This window comes from Saccopteryx leptura, chromosome 11, assembly GCF_036850995.1.
Source record: "Saccopteryx leptura isolate mSacLep1 chromosome 11, mSacLep1_pri_phased_curated, whole genome shotgun sequence".
NCBI classification, from domain to species: domain Eukaryota; kingdom Metazoa; phylum Chordata; class Mammalia; order Chiroptera; family Emballonuridae; genus Saccopteryx; species Saccopteryx leptura.
Window position 1 is genome coordinate 23,036,954 of NC_089513.1, and position 23,393 is coordinate 23,060,346.

At 36.3% G+C, this 23,393-nt stretch overlaps 1 protein-coding gene across 3 annotated transcripts in view; it reads right to left on the bottom strand.

The window, feature by feature from the left end:
- Positions 1–23,393, bottom strand: part of ARK2N (arkadia (RNF111) N-terminal like PKA signaling regulator 2N) — an 81,436-nt gene that overhangs the window by 15,667 nt on the left and 42,376 nt on the right. For 2 of the 3 annotated variants that reach the window (XM_066352329.1, XM_066352328.1), the window contains exon 3: positions 8,340–8,522. The exons of the other annotated variant lie outside the window; for it this stretch is intronic. In XM_066352329.1, coding sequence (XP_066208426.1) covers positions 8,340–8,522 — 183 coding nt within the window. The remainder of the gene's footprint in view (positions 1–8,339; positions 8,523–23,393) is intronic. 3 annotated transcript variants of the gene reach the window in all.

Below are 23,393 nucleotides of genomic sequence, written 5' to 3' on the forward strand. Positions count from 1 at the left end.
CACTTTAAAAAATTCCTTTTGGAGTGTAAAATGGAGGTGACAGGAGGGCAAGGAATACTACAGGCTAGGAACAGACTACTGTAGTTTTCTGGGTGAGAAATGATTATGGCTGAACTAGGGAAGAAACAAAATGGCGAATATTCTATGAGCACATATGTACAGGTGAGTAATGTTGGAAATCAGACAAAGGAAAGAACACAATAAAAATGATGTCTAGGTTTCTAATGAAAGTAACTGGATAGTTACAATGCCATTCAGTGCACTAGTGAATAGCCTGGGACATGATGATGTTCCTCTAAGATGTTCAGCAGGCAACTGAAGGTACTGTTGTTCTAAGTCTCAGATCAGAGGTTTAGAGAGAAACTACAGGTTTGTTTAATCCTCAGCAATAGCTGGGAAGTTAAAGGTCATCTGGGGGGGGGGGGGGGCTAGAGAAGAACAGTGACAAACGCCAATAATTAAGGGATGGAGAGAGGAAGGGGAGCTCACCAAGGGATGTGAAGTAACAAGAAATTCAAAAGATATAAAACCAGGACACCAGAGAAAGAACATTTCTAGGAAGAAGTGCTTACCAATGCCCAAAAGAACAGGCTGGTAAGAGGAGGAACTAAGTAGAGCCCACTAGAATCAGTGATAAAATGACCATGACCTTGTCAAGAGGAGCTTCCAAGGGACTAATGGAACTGAAGCCAACGCAAATCCAGACCAAGAAAGGGCACAGCAGACACATTTTTAAGAAGTCTGGCTATGGAGAAAAAGGTGCTAGGATGGGACTGAAAGGGGAAGATGGGTTTGAGAGAGGGAATGTGTACATACATAGTTTTTAAAAACGGGAGAGATCTGGCCATATTTAGAAAAAAGGCAGAGAACAAACAGGTTTGTTGGCAGAAAGCTGAAGTAATTTTGACCTGTGAAGAATGTGGCAAGGCCATCTGCAAGCACAGGTGTGGGTAGGGTAGTCACTATGAAGAATGCTGCCTTCGGAAAAGCAGGAGCTGCTTTTCAGTGGACAGCACTGAGCCAGGATGAGGTTGCAGATTAGGAAGTTAATGCAACCCTGAACTCTGCAACTATGTGATTTTCTCCAGCTGTGCTTGGCAGTATGGATATGGACTCCAAATGTTAAGTCCAGGGATCATGCTTTGCCAGCGGGGCACAATAAGCAAGCCACAAATATAAGGAACTGAGGGTATTGGCAAAGGAGAAATAGGCTTACATATGACAACCAGTAAAAGAAGTGAGGCTAGGAAGGGACTAGGAAAGAACTGGCTGATGGGTTCAATAAGGTAAGAGAATAGTGTAGTAGTGACAACAGTAAGAACGGACAGAAAAGCCCCAGTGGGCACAGAGAAAGTATTAATACGAGGAAGGAGGAAAACCCATGTGTATGAGAAGTAAAACACTATGTACTACTCTCTTGGCCACTCACAAAATACAAGGCCTTGGAACTATCCGTTTTTATGCCACCTTATTATCCTCCACTCTGGCGTCATTCTCCTTTGCCCCGGCCACCCACTACTCACCTTCCTTCAACTTTTCCTCTGCCCTCTGGAATGCCAGCTCCATGGAAAACTGCACTGAACCTTTTCTTTACCTCCCCATGGAAACCTGACTCTCCTAAAAATGTCACCTCCCCTGCAGTCCTCTGAAGCTGCTTTTATACCTCAGGATCACTGACAAATTACTGTCCCCATCCTCATGCAGCCCGTATCTTCCAGGATATTTCCCTTTCACAGACATATATTGATTCCAGGACAGTTTCACTCATTCATTAAATAATATCGGCCCATCATTTTGTCTCTCTCTCTCTCTCCCTCCCCACACTTTAAGTCCTGCCATCATTATTATATGAATACTCATTGTTTATGTGTACAAGCTCCCAAAAATTTTCCATGCCTCCTAAGAAGCAAGGAGCTGAGCCCCAAGAGACACTTAAAGCCCCCTGTGGTAGACTCACAGCAAAGGGCTCAACCCTTACCATATTAAAAATAAACAAGCTAACTAAATTAAACAAAACTACAAAGACAGACTGTAGGAGTCATGGTTGCTATAACCAAATTCTTCCTCCTTAATTACCGTATTTTATTAAATGTTTTAATACACCATTTGGTTCAGAATATATTTTTCTTATTTTTCTCCTTAAAACCCTAGGTGTGTCTTATGGTCAGGCATGTCTTATGGAGCAAAAAATATGGTATTCAATGTTTTTAGACAGTAATTAAGAAAACACAACAGAATAAGTTAATTCTCAGTATCTCTGTGCCCAGTTCCATCTCCATAGTTCTAATTTATAATTCCGACTTGGGGGAACATTCTGTAAAATGTCTTAGTCATTAATATTTCTGAATAACCAGTCATCACTAACCAGGCCCCTCATCCTGACTCTACCACCTATACAGCCTCATTTCAGGTCTGAAAATACCATTACTCTGCCTTTTTTTTTTTTTTAAGAAGGGGCAGAAATGAAAAATTACTAGGCTACTTTTGCTCATAATTTAAAAATTCCTTAAGAAGAGCAAGGTAACCATCAGCAATATTTAAGATTCTTCTATCTTTATTCGTCCAATATGGATCCCCAAAACTAATAATTTACATATTGCTTTCACATTATTAGGTCAATCCAAACCATTCTGGCAGTGCTATTTTGGTAAAAAAAAAAATCCTAATCCAGCCCTGCTGGCGATTAGTATTTTTACAGAGCTTGTATAACTCGGTAAAATTGCTCTGTAGCCAATATTCTTCATTAGTTTATGTAAAAATCAGTACAAGATAAAATAAGGCACATGAGGTTAAGTGGTAAGGACTAAATACCAATTTCCTGGTAAATGTTAACTCTAGACTAATAGTGTGAGAGTTTTGCCACAATTCCTGACAGAGCCATTAGATGAAACATGCCACTCAGAAAACAAGTCAACTGAGACCCCCATCAAGACTGTGAGATGCCATGTCCTTAAGAGATACCAATAAACAGGAATGTATCCCCGCTTCAGTCTATTTCAGAGTCAGGACAATTAGTCCTTTTCTCTTAATGTAACCCTCCTTAGCATGTCACACGTTCCTTTGGGAGCTCCTGTGCAGAGTGGACACTCTCTGGCCTTTCGGCCTTTCCCCACTGCCGCCCCACCCCGTGACCTCCCAGGTATCCAATGGCAGAACCCTGACTAAAAAGCGAGACAAAAATGCTGAGATTCTTCAAATACTGTCAGTGGTTGTAATCTATTCCCGTTCTAGGTCAAGAATGAGCCCTGTAGAAAAAGAGTAAATACCACAATTACCATATATTAAACTGAAAATAAATTGGAGGACTTATATTTAGCTATGTGGTAGCTGGCTATCTCTGCATCGGTCTTTGCCTGTAGAGCTCTTGGGGAAGATAAGTTCTTTCACTCTATGAAAAAATTCTAAATTTTGTCCTCCCACTATAGACTTTTCAACACATAAACCAGAAAGAAGCTCAGAAAACGTAGTAACCAAATTATCATGGCAAAAAAAATCTTTTTGTCTTCAAAAGAAATAATGTAGCTACTTTTTAAATCATAAATCTACTGGGTAAGAATGAACGAACCCTGGGCCTCTTTGCAGCCCATTAAAGGAAATTATTACACACTGGAAGGCAGCAGCATGTTAGCTATAAAACACGTTAATATCTTAAGTCACTACTTATTTAACTTTAAAACAAACAAATTATTACCTTGTGTTTAGTTTGTTCAACAAGAATGTTAAAAACAACTTTGAGAAGTAGAAGAGGTCAGAAATCCAAAATCTTATGGTCCATATTAAGCCAGTAAACAAGAAGAACCTGACCAAATCTGATCTCCTTCACAAGACTAATATATTGACGTTAAAGTGCTAATAACAGAAACATGGCCATTTTGGTCTGATTATAAAAAGCCTAACACTAAGAACAAGAAACCCAAGATTTGTTTCTTTGCACTATAATCTTGTGTAATGAACAAATCAAGATTACCATCCCTATTTTAAGAATGGGAAAATGCTCATAGCCTACCTACCTTCTTGATGGAAAAAAATGAGATCACTTGTTTAAAAATTTTAATTTCCCGGGGGGGAAAAACACTAAATAAATTGAGTTTGCCACAATTATAAGGATTCCACACCAAGAAAACTTCAGACTTCTTAGCCTCATCTACATTTGTTTACAGTGAGCTATTACTAGCAATAAAAATTAAGCCATTTTCAGATATACTGATAGTTTCCTAAACATGTCCAATGAAAGAGTTATGTGGGGATGTTTACTAAAAACAGTTTCCCAGACTCCATTTCGTATCTACTTACAACACCTTCAGGAAGAAACCTAGGAGTCTGAACTTTTATAAGCACCCAGATAATCTCTATGATCAAAGTTTAGGAAATACTGCAGCAAGAACAACTCATTCCAGGGCAGGGAAAGGCAAAAAATTAGAAATCTGGCCATGGCCAGTGGTTCAGTGGATAGAGAGTTGGCTGAGCATATGGACATCCCGGGTTCGATTCCCAGTCAGGGCAAACAGCAGAAGCGACCATCTGCTTCCCCCCTCCCACCTTCTTCCCCTGTTCCCTTCCTGTAGCCAGTGGCCCAATTGGTTCAAGCATGGCCCCAGACACTGAGGATAGCTCAGTTTGTTTAAGCATCAGCCTCAGGCACTAAAAAGAGCTCAGTACTTGAGCATCGGCCCCAGACGGGGTTGCTGGGTGGATCTCAGTCAGGGCGCATGTGGGGGGAGTCTGCTTCACTATCTCCTCTCCTCTCGCCTAAAAAATAAATAAATACATAAATAAAATAAATAAATTAGAAATCCATTGATTGACTCCATTAATTATTTCCTTATTAGGTCTTTTCAGCATAAATATATTAACATAATGCTAGTTAGCATTCCTTAGGGCCTATTGGGTGCTATATCCTAAACTAAGCACATTATACATATTAATTACTTCACTTAATGGTAACTAACCTTTTGGGGTGGACACTAGTTTCAGAAATAGGGAAAACTCAGGCTTCACATAAGTTACCTGAGGACACACAGTTTCTAAGTGGCTGCTGGTTCAAAATCAGGCTGTTTATTGCCACCTACTATATTGTTCAATTCTAGCATCAAGCAAGAAAAAAGAAAACAGTTGAAATGGAAAGTGTGAGTCTTTTACTGAACAGAGACTTTCCTAATTTCAACTCTTTTGGCTTGGTTAAAGTTAAAACTAAACAGTAAAAACTATTTTGCATACAAGAATATGATCTAACTGCTTGGGGAGAGAGACAAACTACACTTCACTGATTACCTTATGTAATCCTAAACAGAGTAGGTAGGGCTGCAGACCTTGGTCTGAGATGCTGCTATTAATTCCTGAACAGTCTGTTCAATGATTGGATTTTTACTTGGTTGGAAGGGAGAGATTAACCTTCAGAACATTTATCTTAAACTCAAACCACAAGAATGATCATCCAATTGATACTAATAGTTAAAGTCTCAAAACTATAAACTGGCCACTGAGGATAAATTTTTTTAACATTTTGTTTTAAGTACATTTAAATTCACAAAATGAGTCTCTATAATGACAATTACATTAAAACCCTAGTGTGTTAAATTTTATTACTCACATACCTGCACTGCCATATTTAGGAGGAAAAAAGACTGTGCGCCAATAAATGGCTTCATAGAAAATGTCATAGGGATCTGCTTATGACTATGTCCTATGATATACAAAAGTCTACATAAAATTTATGGAATGACACAAACATACGTTCTCCCTATATATTACAGCCCAGAAGAATGATCACACACATGTACCAAGGGACACATATAAGAAATGTTAATGGCAGTATCATTTGGAATAGCACCTTAAATGTCCAACAAGTGAGTAAGTCAACTGTGATATATTCATACAGTGGAATACTAAATAGCAGTAAAAAATAAATAAACTAAGCCACATTTATTAACAAGAATACTCACAAAATGTTGAACTAAAAAAAGCAAGTTGCAAGTGATTACTTTTAATGTAATACCAATTAGTATTAAAACATGTTTGTTTAGAGATATGAAACAAATGCAACAAAAATATAAAGAAATACAGAGTAATACCAAACATCAAAAACCAAATTCAGGATAGCTTTAGAGCAGAAAGGGGAAACAGAGGCGAATCAAGTTGAAGCCATGATCTTTCCCTCCTCGCATTTTTTGCATTGTTTTATTTCTTAAGAATGGTGGTAGATACCTGAGTGACATTGTCTTTATAACTTTGTGTGACTGACAGTCATAAGAACAATCAAAATAGAATTAAGTACACAAAGGCTAGTGACGTTTTGAATAATCATGCTAACAATTACTTGAATTTGAAAACGCGATGAAGGCCCTGGCCAGTGGCTCAGAGGTAGAGCATCGACCTTGCGTATGGATGTCCTGGGTTTAATTCCTGGTCAGGGCACACAGGAGAAGTACCCATCTGTTTCTCCACCCCTACCCCTCCCACTTCTCTCTCTCTCTCTCTCTCTCTCTCTCCCCTTCTCTCTCTCTCTTTTCCCCTCCTGAAGCCATGGCTCAACTGGAGCAAGTTGGCCCCAGGCGCTGAGGATGGCTCCACAGCCTTTGCCTCAGGCACTAAAAAAAGCTCTGTTGCTGAGCAATGGAGCAATGCCCCAGATGGACAGAGTATCACCCCCTAGTGGGCTTGCTGAGTGGATCCCAGTCAGGGAACATGCAGGAGTCTATTCCTCTGCCTCCCCTCCTCTCACTGAATAAAAAAGTAAAAAAAGTAAAAAAGAAAAGCAAATGCAATGCTATCCCCAATGCTGGTACCTTTAATGATACAAGATCCCAAGCCTTGTATATTAGGCTCAATCATATGAAAATGCTGTGTTTGTTGGTCAAAAGTTAAACATTAACAATTCCATATGGCTCATACTAACATTAAAATTCTCCATTTGAAAAGCAAAAACAGAAAAATTGTTCACATTTTTCTCAAGAATTTACAACAAAATGGTAAGACTAAAAACAAAAGGGAAATAAAACTAAAGGAGAATGGACTACTGAATTCTCAATGGATTAAAAATGAATATAAACTACCCAATATACAAAACAAATTATAAATCTTAGAAACATATATTGCACAAAATGTGGTTAAACTATTCTCCTTTGGCATAAAATATTATTAATTATTTTAAAAGGACTTATACATATTAATAAACCCATAAAAGTCCCTTTTTGGGCAAAGCAAGTATTTACAAATATAAAAAATTAAAGCCCAGAGGAGAAACAGCTTATCCAAGGTCAAATGGGCAGTTAGCAGTTAAAATGAAATCTAGGTCCTGCTCCAAAATTAGTCAAAATAAAATTAATTAGAAGCTCAACAGTAAGAGATTTTTATTTGCTTCCATCATAAAGTATGAAAGGAAGAATTAAGGACAAAGATCTGTAGAATTGTCTTTTTTATTTCCTAACAATTTCAACATAAACTGTTCTACACTAAAACCATTGTTATTTGTGTAATACAAAACTCATTTCCCGTGAACATATTAGGTAGTGATTAAGTTACTAGATTTGCTCATAAAAGCCAATGCAATTTATAAGTTAACTAGAAAACTATAATCTTCCATAACACAAAAGAAAATATGTACTACAAAAACATAAATGATCTGTTAAAAGCTTCCCCCTCCTTTCTGAAATTTAAGTACTAATACTTTTAGAAAATGTTTAAATTAGAATGTTGAGTGAGTTTTAAGAAACACGTTGAAAGAAAGTTGGAGACACCTGTGAGAGGCTTCAAAGGTAACAGCAATATCACTCTTAAGAATAATCACAGAACCAAGATAGGTAATGAAAGACAGGGAGAGAGATTTTCTTGAGATATTAGGCAGAACTGAAAGGGTTGGAAAAGAAAATATGAGAACTACAGCAGAAATTAACAGGAACACACCGAGAGGCGGAAGAAACAGTACAGCACTGTATAGGAACAGCCCCTCCCCAAGCTGCAAGGCTGCTCTGCAGCTAAGTGAGGGAAACCATTGAGAAGTGTGGATGGAATGAGGGAAGAGGGTTGGAGGAGAGTATTAGGGCATCTAGGTAGTTTTTACAAGTCAGGCATTTTTAACCCAAGAAATATGTATACTAAAATCTACCTATTAATGTCTTATGTATTGGTGTTTTTGCTTCTTCCTCATTAGGAAAGATAAGTGACATGTTACCCAAATCTCCTTTTCAGTTAGTTACAAATGGCACCCTGGATGATCACAATCACCTGTCAGATGCCTCTGGTTCGCCTGCTCACCTCAGCAGGGCCCACGATAAGGAACACAGCTACGAGGACACATGCACATTACATTATCAGAGAAGGGGGAGGGGAGGGAGACCAACCTGCCTCCGCATTCAGCTCCTCTAGAAGCCCGCTGGTCCTCCAGGTAGCTCCTGTATCCTGGCCTCCTACAGAATTACTGTGCTCTTGAACTACTGCAGCCACCAATAAAGTGTCCACATTTACCACTTCTGGGTCAGAGCTGGTGTCAGACATATCATAATGAGCTACAACTGGAGGTCCATCTAGGGAGGAAAGAAAATGTATACTTGTATCTAACTTGTGGGGTGAAAAATACTGAAATTAAGAGCCCTCTAAATGCCGATTGCCTTTATCTTACTACTCTAGTCTAGCTGACCAGAAAAGCTGTACTTTATATACCTAGTATTTTGTACATGACGTGAAAGTGGAAAAGATAACCCAAGCTTACGATGATGAGGGACACATTTGGGAAGGAGAAAAAGGAGTGTTATGAAGAACAGAAGACAAGACTATACTGAACAATGTTACAATGAATTGGCATCATACTCTTAAAGAGCAAAAGATTAAGGGAAGACTCCACAGAGAAAGTAAAACTGATTTTTAAAGGAAAAAACAGATGCAAACTATTAAAACTCAATTTATATTTTTTAAGAGAATGAATCTAGTTCTTTCTCTTAGTAGTTAATACTAAAACTCCCCAGTAAATTCAGAGAAGAAAATCAAATACACATTTTTCTACTTTCTAAAGAAATAAGGTTAACCAACACTAAGAGCTCTTCCCGACTGACTTATCTATTTCCAGGGAAGCCCTTTTATAACATCAGGAATGTTACGCATTTTACAACATTCTAAAAGACAATGCAAAATCGATCTTCGTGATTTTGCTTTGGCTGTCTTGTGAGGGATATTTATATTTTCTTTTCCATTGAAAAACACAACCAGCTCACACCCCAAGGAACTGATATGCAATCTTATGGGTTATTTTAGAGGAAGATATTAAAGTTACTGGAAAAATTAAGAGATCCCTTCTACCTCCAAATCATCCTAAGTAGCTAAAAATTAAGGCAGCTGGGTTCCAAAGTAATTACACTTCAACAATTCATGCTAAAATAACTCAATATTCATGCTTGTAGAATAGATACATGCTTTAAAATGGAAATGTTACCCTTTTTCTAATATAACAGCAAAAAGCAAAAGTTTTCATTCAAATATGAAACATATCCCTTACTACTACCTCCAATTTAGAAGAAAGCAGAAATAACAGAATGCTATTTCTTCCCCCAACAACTATTTATGAAGTGCAGGCAAATCATTTATTTCCATAGATGTTTTAATATCATCCAACAAATTAACATTAAACACGCCTATTTATGAGACTCTTGAATGTAAAGGAATACATATGCCAGTGAGTCATTAAACTAAAACACAATGAAAGATTACTGTTCTAATGCAAACATCCATTGTGCAAATTGTCACTGAACAAAACATGGAACACACTTGGGGTATTTATCCCTTAAAACTAAGTTCCCAAACCATAGGTTATATATAGCAACATTAAAAAAAATGACCAAACATAAAGGCAAATGAGTTGTTAAGTGCCAAAATAACAGACATGTCACAATATGAAATTCTGACGATTGTAACAACTTGTTGACTACTTAAAAATAATTTCTAATTCCCCCAAAAGGGTGATTCAAGGTCATAAAAATCAAGTGTGGCCTCAGTATCAGTTGGCACTGGATTTTAGTTCAAATAGCAAAAATATTGACTCATGTTTTAGGTTTTTCTTTTCTAAAAAAGAAAGCTGTATTAAATAATGGAGTTCTTGTCAGAGTTCAAAATGATTATTATGGAATAAAGATACTACGTGATGTCCAAATACTTATTAAGTGCAGAAGATATGAAGGTCAAGTACAATATTGACTATTTGACCAAACGTCTATTTTTAATGAGAATTTTATTTTTTAAGAGTTTGTTTACAAAAAATTAATGATTTAATTTAAAATTTATATCACTAATATTATACACAGTCACTTGCCCAACATTCCCTGCCACAATCACCAAATTGAAGAAACAGGTCAACAGTCAAGTCAAAATTGTACCACTCCTACAGGTATAATCATGCATAAAGTATTAAGTGTGTATGTACATGCAGAGTGATATCACCTACCCATGGAAATAACTGGTCTGAAAGTCTTCTTCAGTAGGAAATACAAGCATAAACTTGTTATCTGGCTCCATTCTTGCATCTTCCATATTTCCAAACAGCACACCTTATAGCTTAGCTTAAATTTAGTATTCATCATAAACAAAGACAGTAATATTTTATATTTTAATTACACTTAACAGTCAAAACAAATGATTATCACTGTCATTTTTTCATTTCCAGGATACTCAAATGATGGCAAGTCAGCACTACACAAACTTTAATAAAGTAAAGGAGTAGTTGCCTTTCCAACTTTGTCCTTCAACGAAAAAACACAATTAAGGATTTTGTATTCGAAGGTCATCTTACACTTATCATTAGCAAACCAAGATTAACTAAGATATGTTTGATGCACTTAGCATCAGGGCTTGGACTTTGAACCACTAAATCAGGGATCAGGAACCTATGGCTCGTGAGCCAGATGTGGCTCTTTTGATGGCTGCATCTGGCTCCCAGACAAATCTTTAATTAAAAAAATAATGTTAAAAATATAAAACATTCTCATGTCATTTCCTACCGCTCGTGTTCATGGTGCGGGTGGCTGGAGCCAATCACAGCTGTCCTCCAGGACACCACCAAATTTTTATTGGATAATGCATAACGTACACGGATCATTGTATGGCTCTCACGAAATCACATTTTAAAATACCTGGCTTTTATGGCTCTCTTAGCCAAAAAGGTTCCCGACCCCTGCACTAAATGAATATTAGCTAACTGATGGTGACACTTTGTAATACTTTTTTAAAATGTGACTCTTGGCCTGACCCATGGTAGCGCAGTGGATAAAGCTCCGACCTAGAATGATGAGGTCACCAGTTCAAATCCCCGGGCTTGCCTGGTCAAGGCACACATGGGAGTTGATGCTTCCTGCTCCTCTCCCCTTCTCTTTTTCTCTCTCTCTTCTCTAAAATGAATACAGTCTTTTTAAAAAAAATAAGAAAAATATAAATGTGACTCTTGCTGCATAGTAGAATTAAGAAACGTGTAAGATCCTATAGTGGTATTACCTGCCTTTTAAAAGTATCTTTTTTTTTTTTTAATTTTTAAAATCCATTTTGGAGAGGCAGAGGGGAAGGAGGAAGGTGGGGGCAGGAAGCATCAACTTCCATATGTGCCTGGACCAGGCAAGCCCAGAGTTTTGAACCAGCGACCTCAGCCTTCCAGGTCGATGACATTTTATCCACTGCACCACCATAGGTCAAGCTAAAAGTATCTCTTGATAAAAAAAATCAAACCACCAAGGAGGAACTAGGATAACTCGGCCATTAATACAGAAGCAATGATCTATGCTTCCAATATGACTCTCATCAATTCATCAGGATGGAATAAACATGGAGATACTGTCCTTCCCCTCACTTGATTATTCCTCTATGCCAGGGGTCTCAAACACGCGGCCCACGGGCCGCATGCGGCCCGCCGAACAATTTTGTGCGGCCCGCAGACTAATCCACGAAGTTCAAAATATTTTGGATAAAATTAAGTAAGCCTAGGGGCCTACTTGTATTTTTCATTTCTCTAGCATCCTAGCTAGATATTAGCTTAGTTAACAGCAGTTGTGATGCGAACTACAGTTTCTGGTCGTTTTGTGACACTGAGTAAACTGCATGTACGATTGTGCTTGTTGTACAGATTTTTTTTTTGTTTTCAACTGCAGTGAGAAAAGTGTTGCGTAACAGTTGCCTTTTGTAGACCTAGTGCGGCCTGCCAAATGGCTGTGATCTTGCTCTGCGGCTCACATGCTGAGTTGAGTTTGAGACCCCTGCTCTATACTGTTAAAACAATAGCACTCTACTAAGATCTTGACTTTCAGAGACATCCAAATAGTCACTTCAAATAAAGTTACACATGGAAACATTTCCAATTTAAAATTGTCATTAATGTAAGTACATTCCATGTTATTCAAACTCCACATTCTTCTAACTCTGCCACAATCTTAAAACAAAAGTTTGTAATAATGAACTCAGTAGTTTTCCTATAATCATTAAAAGCACCTCTCTATAAAGGTAAAAAAAATTTTTTTTTTGTATTTTTCTGAAGCTGGCAACGGGGAGAGACAGTCAGACAGACTCCCGCATGCGCCCGACCGGGATTTACCTGGCATGGCCACCAGAGGCGAGGCTCTGCCCACCAGGGGGCGATGCTCTGCCGGGACCAGAGCCACTCTAGCGCCTGGGGCAGAGGCCAAGGAGCCATCCCCATCGCCTGGGCCATCTTTGCTCCAATGGAGCCTTGGCTGCGGGAGGGGAAGAGAGAGACAGAGAGGAAGGGGGGGGGGGTGGAGAAGCAAATGGGCGCTTCTCCTATGTGCCCTGGCCGGGAATCGAACCCGGGTCCTCCGCACGCCAGGCCGACGCTCTACCGCTGAGCCAACCAGCCAGGGCCTCTATAAAGGTAAATTTAACACAATTAGTTAAGAACTATTTGGTCTGCGGTTAATCCAAATCCTATTTTTCCTTCTGAATGGGATATTTTGAAATTTTGATGCTCATTACAATTATAAGGCCAGAAAAATAACAGGTTGAGCAATCCACCAACTACTTTTTTATTTAAGAACATCAACTCGTCCCTTTTATGCTAGAAATAGGATTGTACCCTCGCTGACCTCCTAGCCTATAAATAGGTCCTAACTTCTCAAATACCAAAATGCAGATGTATCTGTGTCATCACACATTCCTGACACAGTGAGGTTTACCCTTTTATGACTTTAAACCTTCTCTATTATTGTCATCAAATGTTTAATTTTATGAATTAGTTTTCTTTCAAATGTTCTCTTCTTAATCTCATGGGAACAATCTGAATCACAAAAACCTAAAAACAGCAAAATAAAACCTAACATCCTTTATTACATTTATCCTTGACAAATCCCTCTTTTCAAATTTGATAGTCAAAAGGCACAGAATTTTGAAACTGTACAAGGTAATTCCATAATTTACCACTATCACTTTACAGATGAGAACTCTGAATCCTAGTTAGGTGGAACCAGAATAGATTAGTTGTTTTTCTTGTTAAGGGAATAAGGAACATACCAGATGAGGCTGAGAGTAAGTAGCATAGGAAGTACACAAATTTTTGGCAGCAAAGACTTAGGATGAAGTCCTGCCCACTACTTCCTTGTCGTATGACTCAGTTTCTTCACAGGGTTATGGTGATGGTTAAAGAAGATTTAACATAGAATAGTGAGTGGTTCTCAAACTTTTTGAAGTCAGGCGCATTTAAAATCCTACAAATAACTGTAGGCGCACTATATACAAATTTCTGAGAAATGTTACAATAATTAAGTCAAATATTAAAGAAAAATATATAAAGTCCAAGCGTGCTTTTATGTAATTAAATGAAATAAATATGACAAAATTAAATCTATTGACATTAAAAAACATTTTTATGTTACATTTTTTGTTATGCTTTGTAGAATTTGTAAAAAAGAGGGGTTAAAAAATTTAAAAAATGACAAAAATGCTGTTTTTTATATATATAGATACATTCTTAGTAAAATTTACTAAATTCGGCAGGTCCCAGCATGAATGTGTTTTTTCATTCTTGTGTTTATGAGACACATGAGCCTGATGTGTCCTAACAATTTTTTCAATGTTTGGGTATATATATATATATTTTTTTTTTTTTTTGGGGGGGGGGTATATATTTGAAAGGCAATCTCTCATTTTCTCATCAATACATTGAAGAATTCCTCTCTTTTTACTCTTAATTGTGTTGAATACAGAAAACCCCCACCATACACATCATCTTAACTTTACACCAAACAAAGGATAGAAGAAACTTGCCTCCAGTCTTTCCGGAGAACATGGGGGGTAGTGTAAACAATCCAGCACCACAGCTTAACAGCCTTTTGCAACCTAATCAGGCAAGTGAGGTGGGATATTGGACAGAATGTCAGCTACAGCCAATTCCCCACACCTCTGTCCCCCAAAAATCCTGTTGGTTTTTTGGTCCCCAACAGGCACATATTTCTCTGGAATACCATAGGGCGCACCTGGAAATCTTTTAGGGTGCACCAGTGCGCCCTGGCATACACTTTGAGAACCACTGACCTAGAACATGATAGGGGCCCACCTTTCCATTACAACTTCATTATTTGTTTGCTTATCTGTGTATGTAAGCCTGCTCTGGAAAACATCACTGCCTGGGCTGGTGCCTTATATTGGTCATAAATTAACCCAACTTGTTAAGCAAATTCTTTGCTAGAATTAATGAGGCCATCACAAATGTGGCTTTTCTATTTTTATTTTTAAGTGAAATGTCAGCTTGAATGTTTAGTGTTTCAAAACCAAATGGAGATTATTTTGGATTAGTTCATATTTGGTATCATCCTTGCCTACAGAGCCTTTTCACTAACACAAGTGTTGTCAGTCTCCCAGTATGAAGTCTAATTAGATCTAGGAAATAGAAATTCCTCTAGTGTCTCCAAGGTACCTTCTCTCTCTATTGCTAAATCTTAGTACCAAGGAAGGGTGGGGTAATGAACCAATATATGATTTTCCCCTTTGACTCTCACTTCTATGGCTATAGTAACATACAATAAAGCCCAGAGAAAACTCCTTGTCTCCTCCCTACTACAGCCAACCTCCCAAACCCCTCACTAGGAGAGGAAAAAAATCTATCTTGTTGCTGCCAAAGGACCTCATTCAGGCTCAGTCAACACAGTCACTAAAGGGCCTAGATCCAGTGCCATTATCTAAAACATCAAGAGAAGGGTGGGGTGCCTGACCAGGCGGTGGCACAGTGGATAGAGAGTCGGACTGGGATGTGGAGGACCCAGGTTCGAGATCCCGAGGTCGCCAGCTTGAGTGCAGGCTCTTCTGGCGTGAGCAAAAAAAAAAGCTCACCAGCTTGAACCCAAGGTTGCTGGCTCAAGCAAGGGGTTACTTGGTGTGCTGAAGACCCATGGTCAAGGCACATATGAGCAAGCAATCAGTGAACAACTAAGGTGTCGCAACGAAAAACTGATGATTGATGCTTCTCATCTCTCTCCATTCCTGTCTGTCTGTCCCTATCTATCCCTCTGACTCTCTGTCCCTATAAAAAAAAAAAGAGAGAGAGAGAAGGGTGGGGTGAAAATCACACTCAGCTTCAATCCAGAGAGTGAGGTTCCAAAAAAACAGTTACACCTGAAAGAAGAGTTCTTAGCACTTTACCCTAGCCCAAGAGACTAACACGGAGGACTGTGTGTGTGGCCAAGTGAGGGGAAAGGAGAGGCTGAATGAGGTATGTGCATTTGGGATTGTGAAAAAAGGGCAACTTCAAGAGTTGCAGAAGAGAAGCTGCATTTTAGGAAACTCCATCCAAGAAAAAACAGCTTATGAAGCCACACCAAATATTCACCACAATGAAAACTTACATTTGCAAATGAGAATACTTACAAGAATACTTATGCTGTATTTTTACTACTATCAAAAAATAAAAAATATATACATAGAACAATTTGAAAAAATTAAAAGCTGTCATTTTCAAAGTATCTTCTAGAAAAGGTGATTCAACCAGAAAAGACAAAAATCTATATAGAAATGTGCCATCTCTATAAAAACAGCTTTAAACACAAAACCAAACTGCACTGCATATATTTTCTTCAGAATAATATCATAAAGCTATTTTAGTAAAAGAAAAATGTCAAGACAGGGCTAAATAAAAAAGAAATGTAGCAATGGGCACTGAAACTTTGGGAGTTAAGTCATTTTTAAAATAAAACGATGTCGACTTTGTACTTTTTTCTCTATACTCAACTACTAAAAATTTAGATGTTACAAAGTTTCCAAGTCAGAAAATAAAATGTTAAGGATTGTATCTGTCCTTACAACATCCTGGTAAATAACAGTTTACTTTGTCCACTCAAAAAAGTTACATATGATAATGATAAAGAGTTAATTTTGAAAGAATCAAAGAAAAAGTAAAAGCAAATATTTAAGATGACCATGGTAATCAAAAAGTTGATCACAAGAAAGAAAAACAATTTAAATTTAACCCTTTACCACTAACTATGTACTGTACTTGCAAACACTGAATCAAGAGGTTAAAAGGTCACTCAGGTAATCTATCATGATATTCAAGAGACTATAAATACAGAAAACAGAGCACTGTAAGAGGTCACCATCTTTCAAAATATCTATTTCAGGGACAGACCCATGACCAGCTGCTGCTTTGAGGATTTGGATTTATAGAGAACAAAACTAAAATATTCACACTACATACACGAAGGAAAAATATTTTTAAAAGTTTTAATGATTTTAGCCATATCCAAATATCTGATGTACCCTAACAATTCATCCATTCTAGCTTTCTGATTACTCCACAAAGAAGTCTAAATTTTATTTTCCAAATATTCTTCAGTTTTTTAATAGGATAACCTGTAGGAATATAAAGCAAAAGAATCTTGACCTTTAATGTTAACATTGGTATTGTTATTTCCTTTTTCAATACACCAGTTACCAAAAAAATGAAAAATTATCCCAAATACATGTAAAATCTATTATTAATTATACTAATAATAAACTAATACCATTCATTTCATTATGGAAAAGCAGATCTCTTGATTCAGGAATTAACTCTGAATCAAGAGTTAACTGATTCTCAATTAACTCTCAAATAACAGATTATCCTCAATTGAGTAACAAGAAACATTTCCTTTTTAAATTTTTTATTTATCTAGGTTAGCTATTACACTTCAAATGCACAGTTATATAAAAGGTATTTTAAAAATACAATAAAATAAAAATCATAGTAATCTGACAACATTCTTCCCAAAACTTAAAGTTATAATATGAATAAGACTTTGTTACCAAAGAATACACTTGCTCATGGTTTATTATTCCTTCATTCTTTAGGATATATTATAGTCTATGCTGTGCTAATATTATAAGATCAACTCAACATAGTAAATTAAAATTAATTTCAACTCCTACTTACTTTCCTAAACTTCAGGATTTAAAAACATAAATAAAAAAAATAAAAATACACATAGAAACACAGAATTCATGCTGTTTACAATTCATATACCCATATAACTGTTCCAGACATTTAAAACACAAGCCTATCTATATAATGATTGAGGCCACAAATGCTACTTTTAGAGAGGATTTTGAGAAGAATTTTTCTTTGGGAACAATTTTTATATAACAAATTTAATAATAAATTAATTTTAACAAATTTGCTAAAGTTTTCTTGATAGTGTTTTCTGCCATATAGCATTCCACAAATCTTTTTCATTGTGCCCTCACTGTACCACTTAAATAATACAAACGAGAGAGGGAAATCAATATACACTAACAAAATATAACAGGTACAATTACTTAAAAGGTCACTTACTATAATTTGTTATTCTAAACAAATGAGGACAGCACAAAGCCTGTATATACTATCTGTCCTATAACTTTAATGTAACTGTGCCTTAGGCAAATTCAGTTGACATTAACAATGAAAATTATCAGAAACATCAATTTTGGGATGCTTTGTTTGCTTAACAAAAAAATTCCTATAGCATTTCTTTCATTAACAAGCAGGTTTAAATTATTTCATTTCTAATATTCTGACTTACACACACATTTTGGTAATAAATCTTGTGTAAACTGAGATATACTTATATTCAGAGACCCTTGCTGTTAACAGGATATTTAAATCTACATACAGTACGGAATGACAAAAGCAATGGAACAAAAGAAATTCTTGTATATTCTTCTACTCAGTCTGCTAGTGAAACAAGAGGTACAAAACACTTTAATGACAATTTTTAAAGAAAAAAATGATGGTTCCTCCCTCCCACTAATTTATTCACCCTAACTAGCTTTATCTGTGAGCAATATTTGTTTCTTACATATATTTAGGAAGCCATGAATGGATATTATATTAATTACCTAAATCCATTAAAATCCAACTGATGTATAGTTAACCTGTTTCCAGCAACTTGTTAACTATAGAGCTAATAAATATACATAATTAATTATTACAGAACTCTAAAAGAGATCCACAAACACTACCTTTGAAACTAGGCTCATTCCTCTGAATTGGTAACAACAACAACAAAAAGGCTCAATTTTAATAATATACGAAAATATGCATGAATATAATTAAGAGTTATTTATTACCTAATAAGTGGCTTAAACAACCAGGTCGTTCTAACCTACTGGTAAATTCTCTTAAAACGATTAGGTATGAGCCCTGGCCGGTTAGGTCAGTGGTGTGTGGATGTCCTGGGTTCAATTCCTGGTCAGGGCACACAAGAGAAGTGACCATCTGCTTCTCCCCTCCACCCCTACCCTTCTCTCTCTTCCTCTCCTGCAGCCATGGCTTGAATGAGCAAGTTGGTCCCAGGGCTCAGATGGCTCCATAGCCTCACCTCAGACACTAAAATAGGTCAGTTGCCAAGCAGTGGCCCCAGATGGGCAGAGCACCCCTCATAGGGGTTTGCCGAATAGATCCCAGTTGGGGCACATGCAGGAGTTTGTCTCTCTGCCTCCCCTCCTCTCACTGAGTTAAAAAAAAAAAAAAAAAAAATGAATGGATTGTCCTAGAACACTCAATTAGTACAAACTAGGCAGGAAGCAGTCTGCAGACAGATTATTAAAAAACAAGGGAAAATGCCTTCTTTTAAATACCAGCAACTAAATTCCATATGCATTTATTAGAGAAAAAGAATAATCCAGATGAAATTTTATTCTTAAATAAACAGCATTTCAACCATATCTAGATTGTTATACGCTGAGAGAAGTTTCTTTCCAGCATTAGCCCTTCATATAATACACAAGAGTCCAAACAGGATATACTTCTTATCCTTCTTACAATTCTAGAAAAATTATGGGAATTCAAGAGAAATTAAGAGAAGAACACTAGGCACTTCTAAAACATCACCTTAAATAAAAATGCCACCACACAATGCAAAAGTAATTCTCACTTCTTAGTATTAGTATGTATAAGTACTTATAATTTTAGGAATAAAGACTTTGCTTTGGTGAAAGAGAATTCAATAATACCTAACAGCAAACATGTAAGAAGAGAAAGAAATAAAGAGAAAGAAAGAAAGAAAGAAAGAAAGAAAGAAAGAAAGAAAGAAAGAAAGAAAGAAAGAAAGAAAGAAAATTAAAATACTTTAGATACCTGATGCTTCTTTAACTGTCCATAATACAGAAACAAATATTTTTGAAAGAGAAATTTTTAAACTGTGCAATCTGAAAGAGGTATAATCATTTTAAAGCACAACTCAAAAAACATTGTTTTTCAAAATAATGCTCCTGAAGACAGCAACAGTTTTTCAAAGTCCTCTGAAAAACTACAAATTAAGATAAAATTTGTATATGTTTCTGCTATAACGTTAAGGTTAAATTCCCCAAACATAAAATATCAATTTGTACTTTAAAATAAATTTTAATATTTTGGCACATATTCTATTAATTAAACCAATGTATTCTAGTATTGTTTCTTTTTACAGAAACTTCTTTCAACAATATCTTTATCCAAAATTATGTAAAGGCTTCCCAAAATAATTAGTGTTTAATATCTTCTAAATATTCAAAATGTTATTCTTACCTTAAATATCAATTATTAAAACCTACGTTTGAACCTTTGTGTACTGTAGGTGGAAATGTAAATTGGTGCAGACACCAGGGAAAACAGTATGGAGGTGACTCAAAAATTAAAAATAGAACTACTATATGATCCAGCAATTCCAGTTCTGGGTATAGTTCTGAAGAAAATGAAAACATTAACTGGAAAAAGATATATGCACCCTCATGTTCATTATAGCATTATTTACAATGGATAAGACATAGAAATAGGCCTCCATCAATGGACCACTGGGTAAATAAAATGGAATGGGTTCATTCATATATGTGTGTGAATAAAATATATATAAAATTAAATATTATTCAGCCATAAAAAAGAATGAATTATCATTTGCAAAACATGGATGAATTTTGAGGGCATTATGCTAAGACAGAAAAAGACAAATGCCATATGATCTCGCTTATATGTGGAATCTAAACAAACAAAATCACAACCAAGCTCATAGATTGGTAATTTCCAGAGGCAGGAAAAAGAGGGAGAGTGATATGGGTAAAGAGAGTCAAAAGACAAACTTTAACTTATAAATAAGTCATGGGGATATAACATACAGCATGATGACTACAGTTAATATTTTATTGTACATCTGAACATTGCTAAAAGAGTAAATCTTAAAAGTTCTCATCATACAAAAAATAATTCTGTAACTGTGTTGTGACAGGTGCCTAGACTTATTGGCAATATATACAAATACTGAATCATTATGTTGTACATCTTAAAATAATGTTGTATATCAATTTTACCTCAATAAAATAAAATAAAATATAACCTTTGATAATTCCATTCCATTGTAATTTTTCATTTTTCTCTTAATGTCAAAAAAAGAACCTCAAGACCTCTTAATTACCTAACAAAAATTAGACCATATCCAGTCAATTCTAGAAATAAGTTGTCTATATAGTATTCTTTTAAAAATGAATTCATAATTCATATATTCTATTGTAAAAATAAGCACTTCAGAGCATGCTTAATATACCAATTATTAAATTACAAAACAAACAAAAACCTGTTAAGTGCTTTAAGTAGTTTATACATGCAATTGAAAAGTAATCAGGTTAACATGCTAAAATTAGTATTTTCTTTTGTCTAAAATTCCACGTCTAATAAAATCTGTGACCCCAGGAAAAAGCTGAAGACAGAGCAAACTTCCCTAAAAACATCTCAACTTCAAGTAAAGGTTATGGAATTAGTTAAAATTTGGTCAGACGTCCAAAACTAATATGCTCTTCCTGTTGATATAAAGCTTAATTTTAAAAAAAATAGCTAGGCCCTGGCCGGTTGGTTCAGTGGCAGAGCGTCCGCCTGGCGTGCAGAGGTCCTGGGTTCGATTCCCGGCCAGGGCACACAGGAGAAGCGCCCATCTGCTTCTCCACCCCTCCCCCTCTCCTTCCTCTCTGTCTCTCTCTCCTCCTCCCGCAGCTAGGCTCCATTGGAGCAAAGATGGCCCAGGCGCTGGGGATGGCTCCTTGGCCTCTGCCCCAGGCACTAGAGTGGCTCTGGTCTCGGCAGAGCGACGCCCCGGAGGAGCAGAGCGTCGCCCCCTGGTGGGCGTGCCGGGTGGATCCCGGTCGGGCGTATGCGGGAGTCTGTCTGACTGTCTCTCCCCGTTTCCAGCTTCAGAAAAAAACAAACAAACAAACAAAAAAAAATAGCTAAAGTAGTTTACAAGTATGTTTCACTAGCATTTCTGGGGAAAATCCACTGCTTCTAATAAACTATATACTTTAAGGTGAAAGTCATACTAACATTATACAAGGGCTTAGTATATTATATTAAGAAATTTATTTTAAGTTGCATTGGTGTTCAAACCTTACCCCTACTTGTCAAATTTTACATATAGGATATCTGACAATTATTACACAGTAAAGAAACTTCTAGTCTTTTTCATCAATTCATACATATATTCTTAAATGAGAACTGACACATTCACAAGCCTTCCCTAAAATTAACTCCCAATTTTCATATATCAAGTTCTAAAAAGAAAATACCAAATCATCATTTTCTAGTTTAAAACTAGAAAAAGAAAAAAAAGAGGGGGGGGCCTCAGTCTATTACAGTTAATTTACAAGTTGCAAATATTTGGATACAGAACTGAATAAAGCCTGACCCTGTGGTGGCACAGTGGATAAAGCATGGACCTGGAACACAGAGCTCATCAGTTCAAATCCCTGGGCTTGCCCATTCAAGGCACATACAGGAAGCAACTACTAGGAACAGATGTTTCCTGCTTCTCCTCCTCTTTTTCACTCTCTCTTTCTCTCTCTCTTCCTTCTCTCTAAAAATCAATAAATAAAATCTAAATAAAAAGAAAAAGTTTTTTAAAAACTGAATAAAGTGGTAACAGTTTTTCGTAGTCAAGTTGCTGACAAATTAAAATAAATTAAAGGTCTTGATTGTTTATATATGAAACTCCAAATATACTACCTATTCTTCCTCTCATTATGCACAGAACAGGATATTTTCCAAAGTTGCAAGTTCATTAAACAGTAAAATAATTAAACTTTTTTTATATTGAGAAATGAGTTATAAATCTGAAAGGAAAAGACTAGTAAAATTTTATTACAAGTAAATCCAGTAGGAAGCACAATTTTTTAAAAACGAGTTAGTGTCAGCTAAGTTACATATTCCTATTGAAATTTTTCATCCTATTTTAACTGTTTCTCACAGTACTCCTACCAATGCAGAAAAGACAAAACACCAGTATTTCCCAATCCTAGACTAGACATACAAACAGATACCATGGGGCAAGACTTCCCTGTGATATTTTTTTCCCTCTGACATATGCCCTTTAACATGCTGAATGCCATTTATTTTCAGTCCATTGATTGAAAACAAAATTAAATTGGTAGTACATTAGCTAATACACTAGCAACTTAAAAACCAATTCAATACATACCCTTAATAGAGTGACCATGTCATCTGTCTCCTCTAGAGGAACCTTTTATATCAGGGTAGCAGACAATTTCACTGGATGATGTCTGCCAGGCTATTGCCTCAGGCACTGAGCTTTAAATTAAAACTCAAGATATAATTTTACCTATGTGCAATGGAACATACTATTTTTCTTATGCATGATACCAAACAGCAGTCTAATCAGTTCTCCCTTCAGTGTTTTGCATAGTAGGTACAGGGTATACATATATTTGCTCAAGAATTAATTTATTCTTCCTGCATACAGATGCTACTTAATATAATTTTTTAAAGAATAGGAACAAACTACTAGAGTTCATTAAATGCTGTATGGAAGAATGATATATAAAAACATTCACGCAGTACATTCATTCATAATCTTTGGAGTGGAATTAATTACGTGATTCCCTGCCATTGCAATCAGAATTGAGTCAACAGTGTTTGTAGAAAACAAATG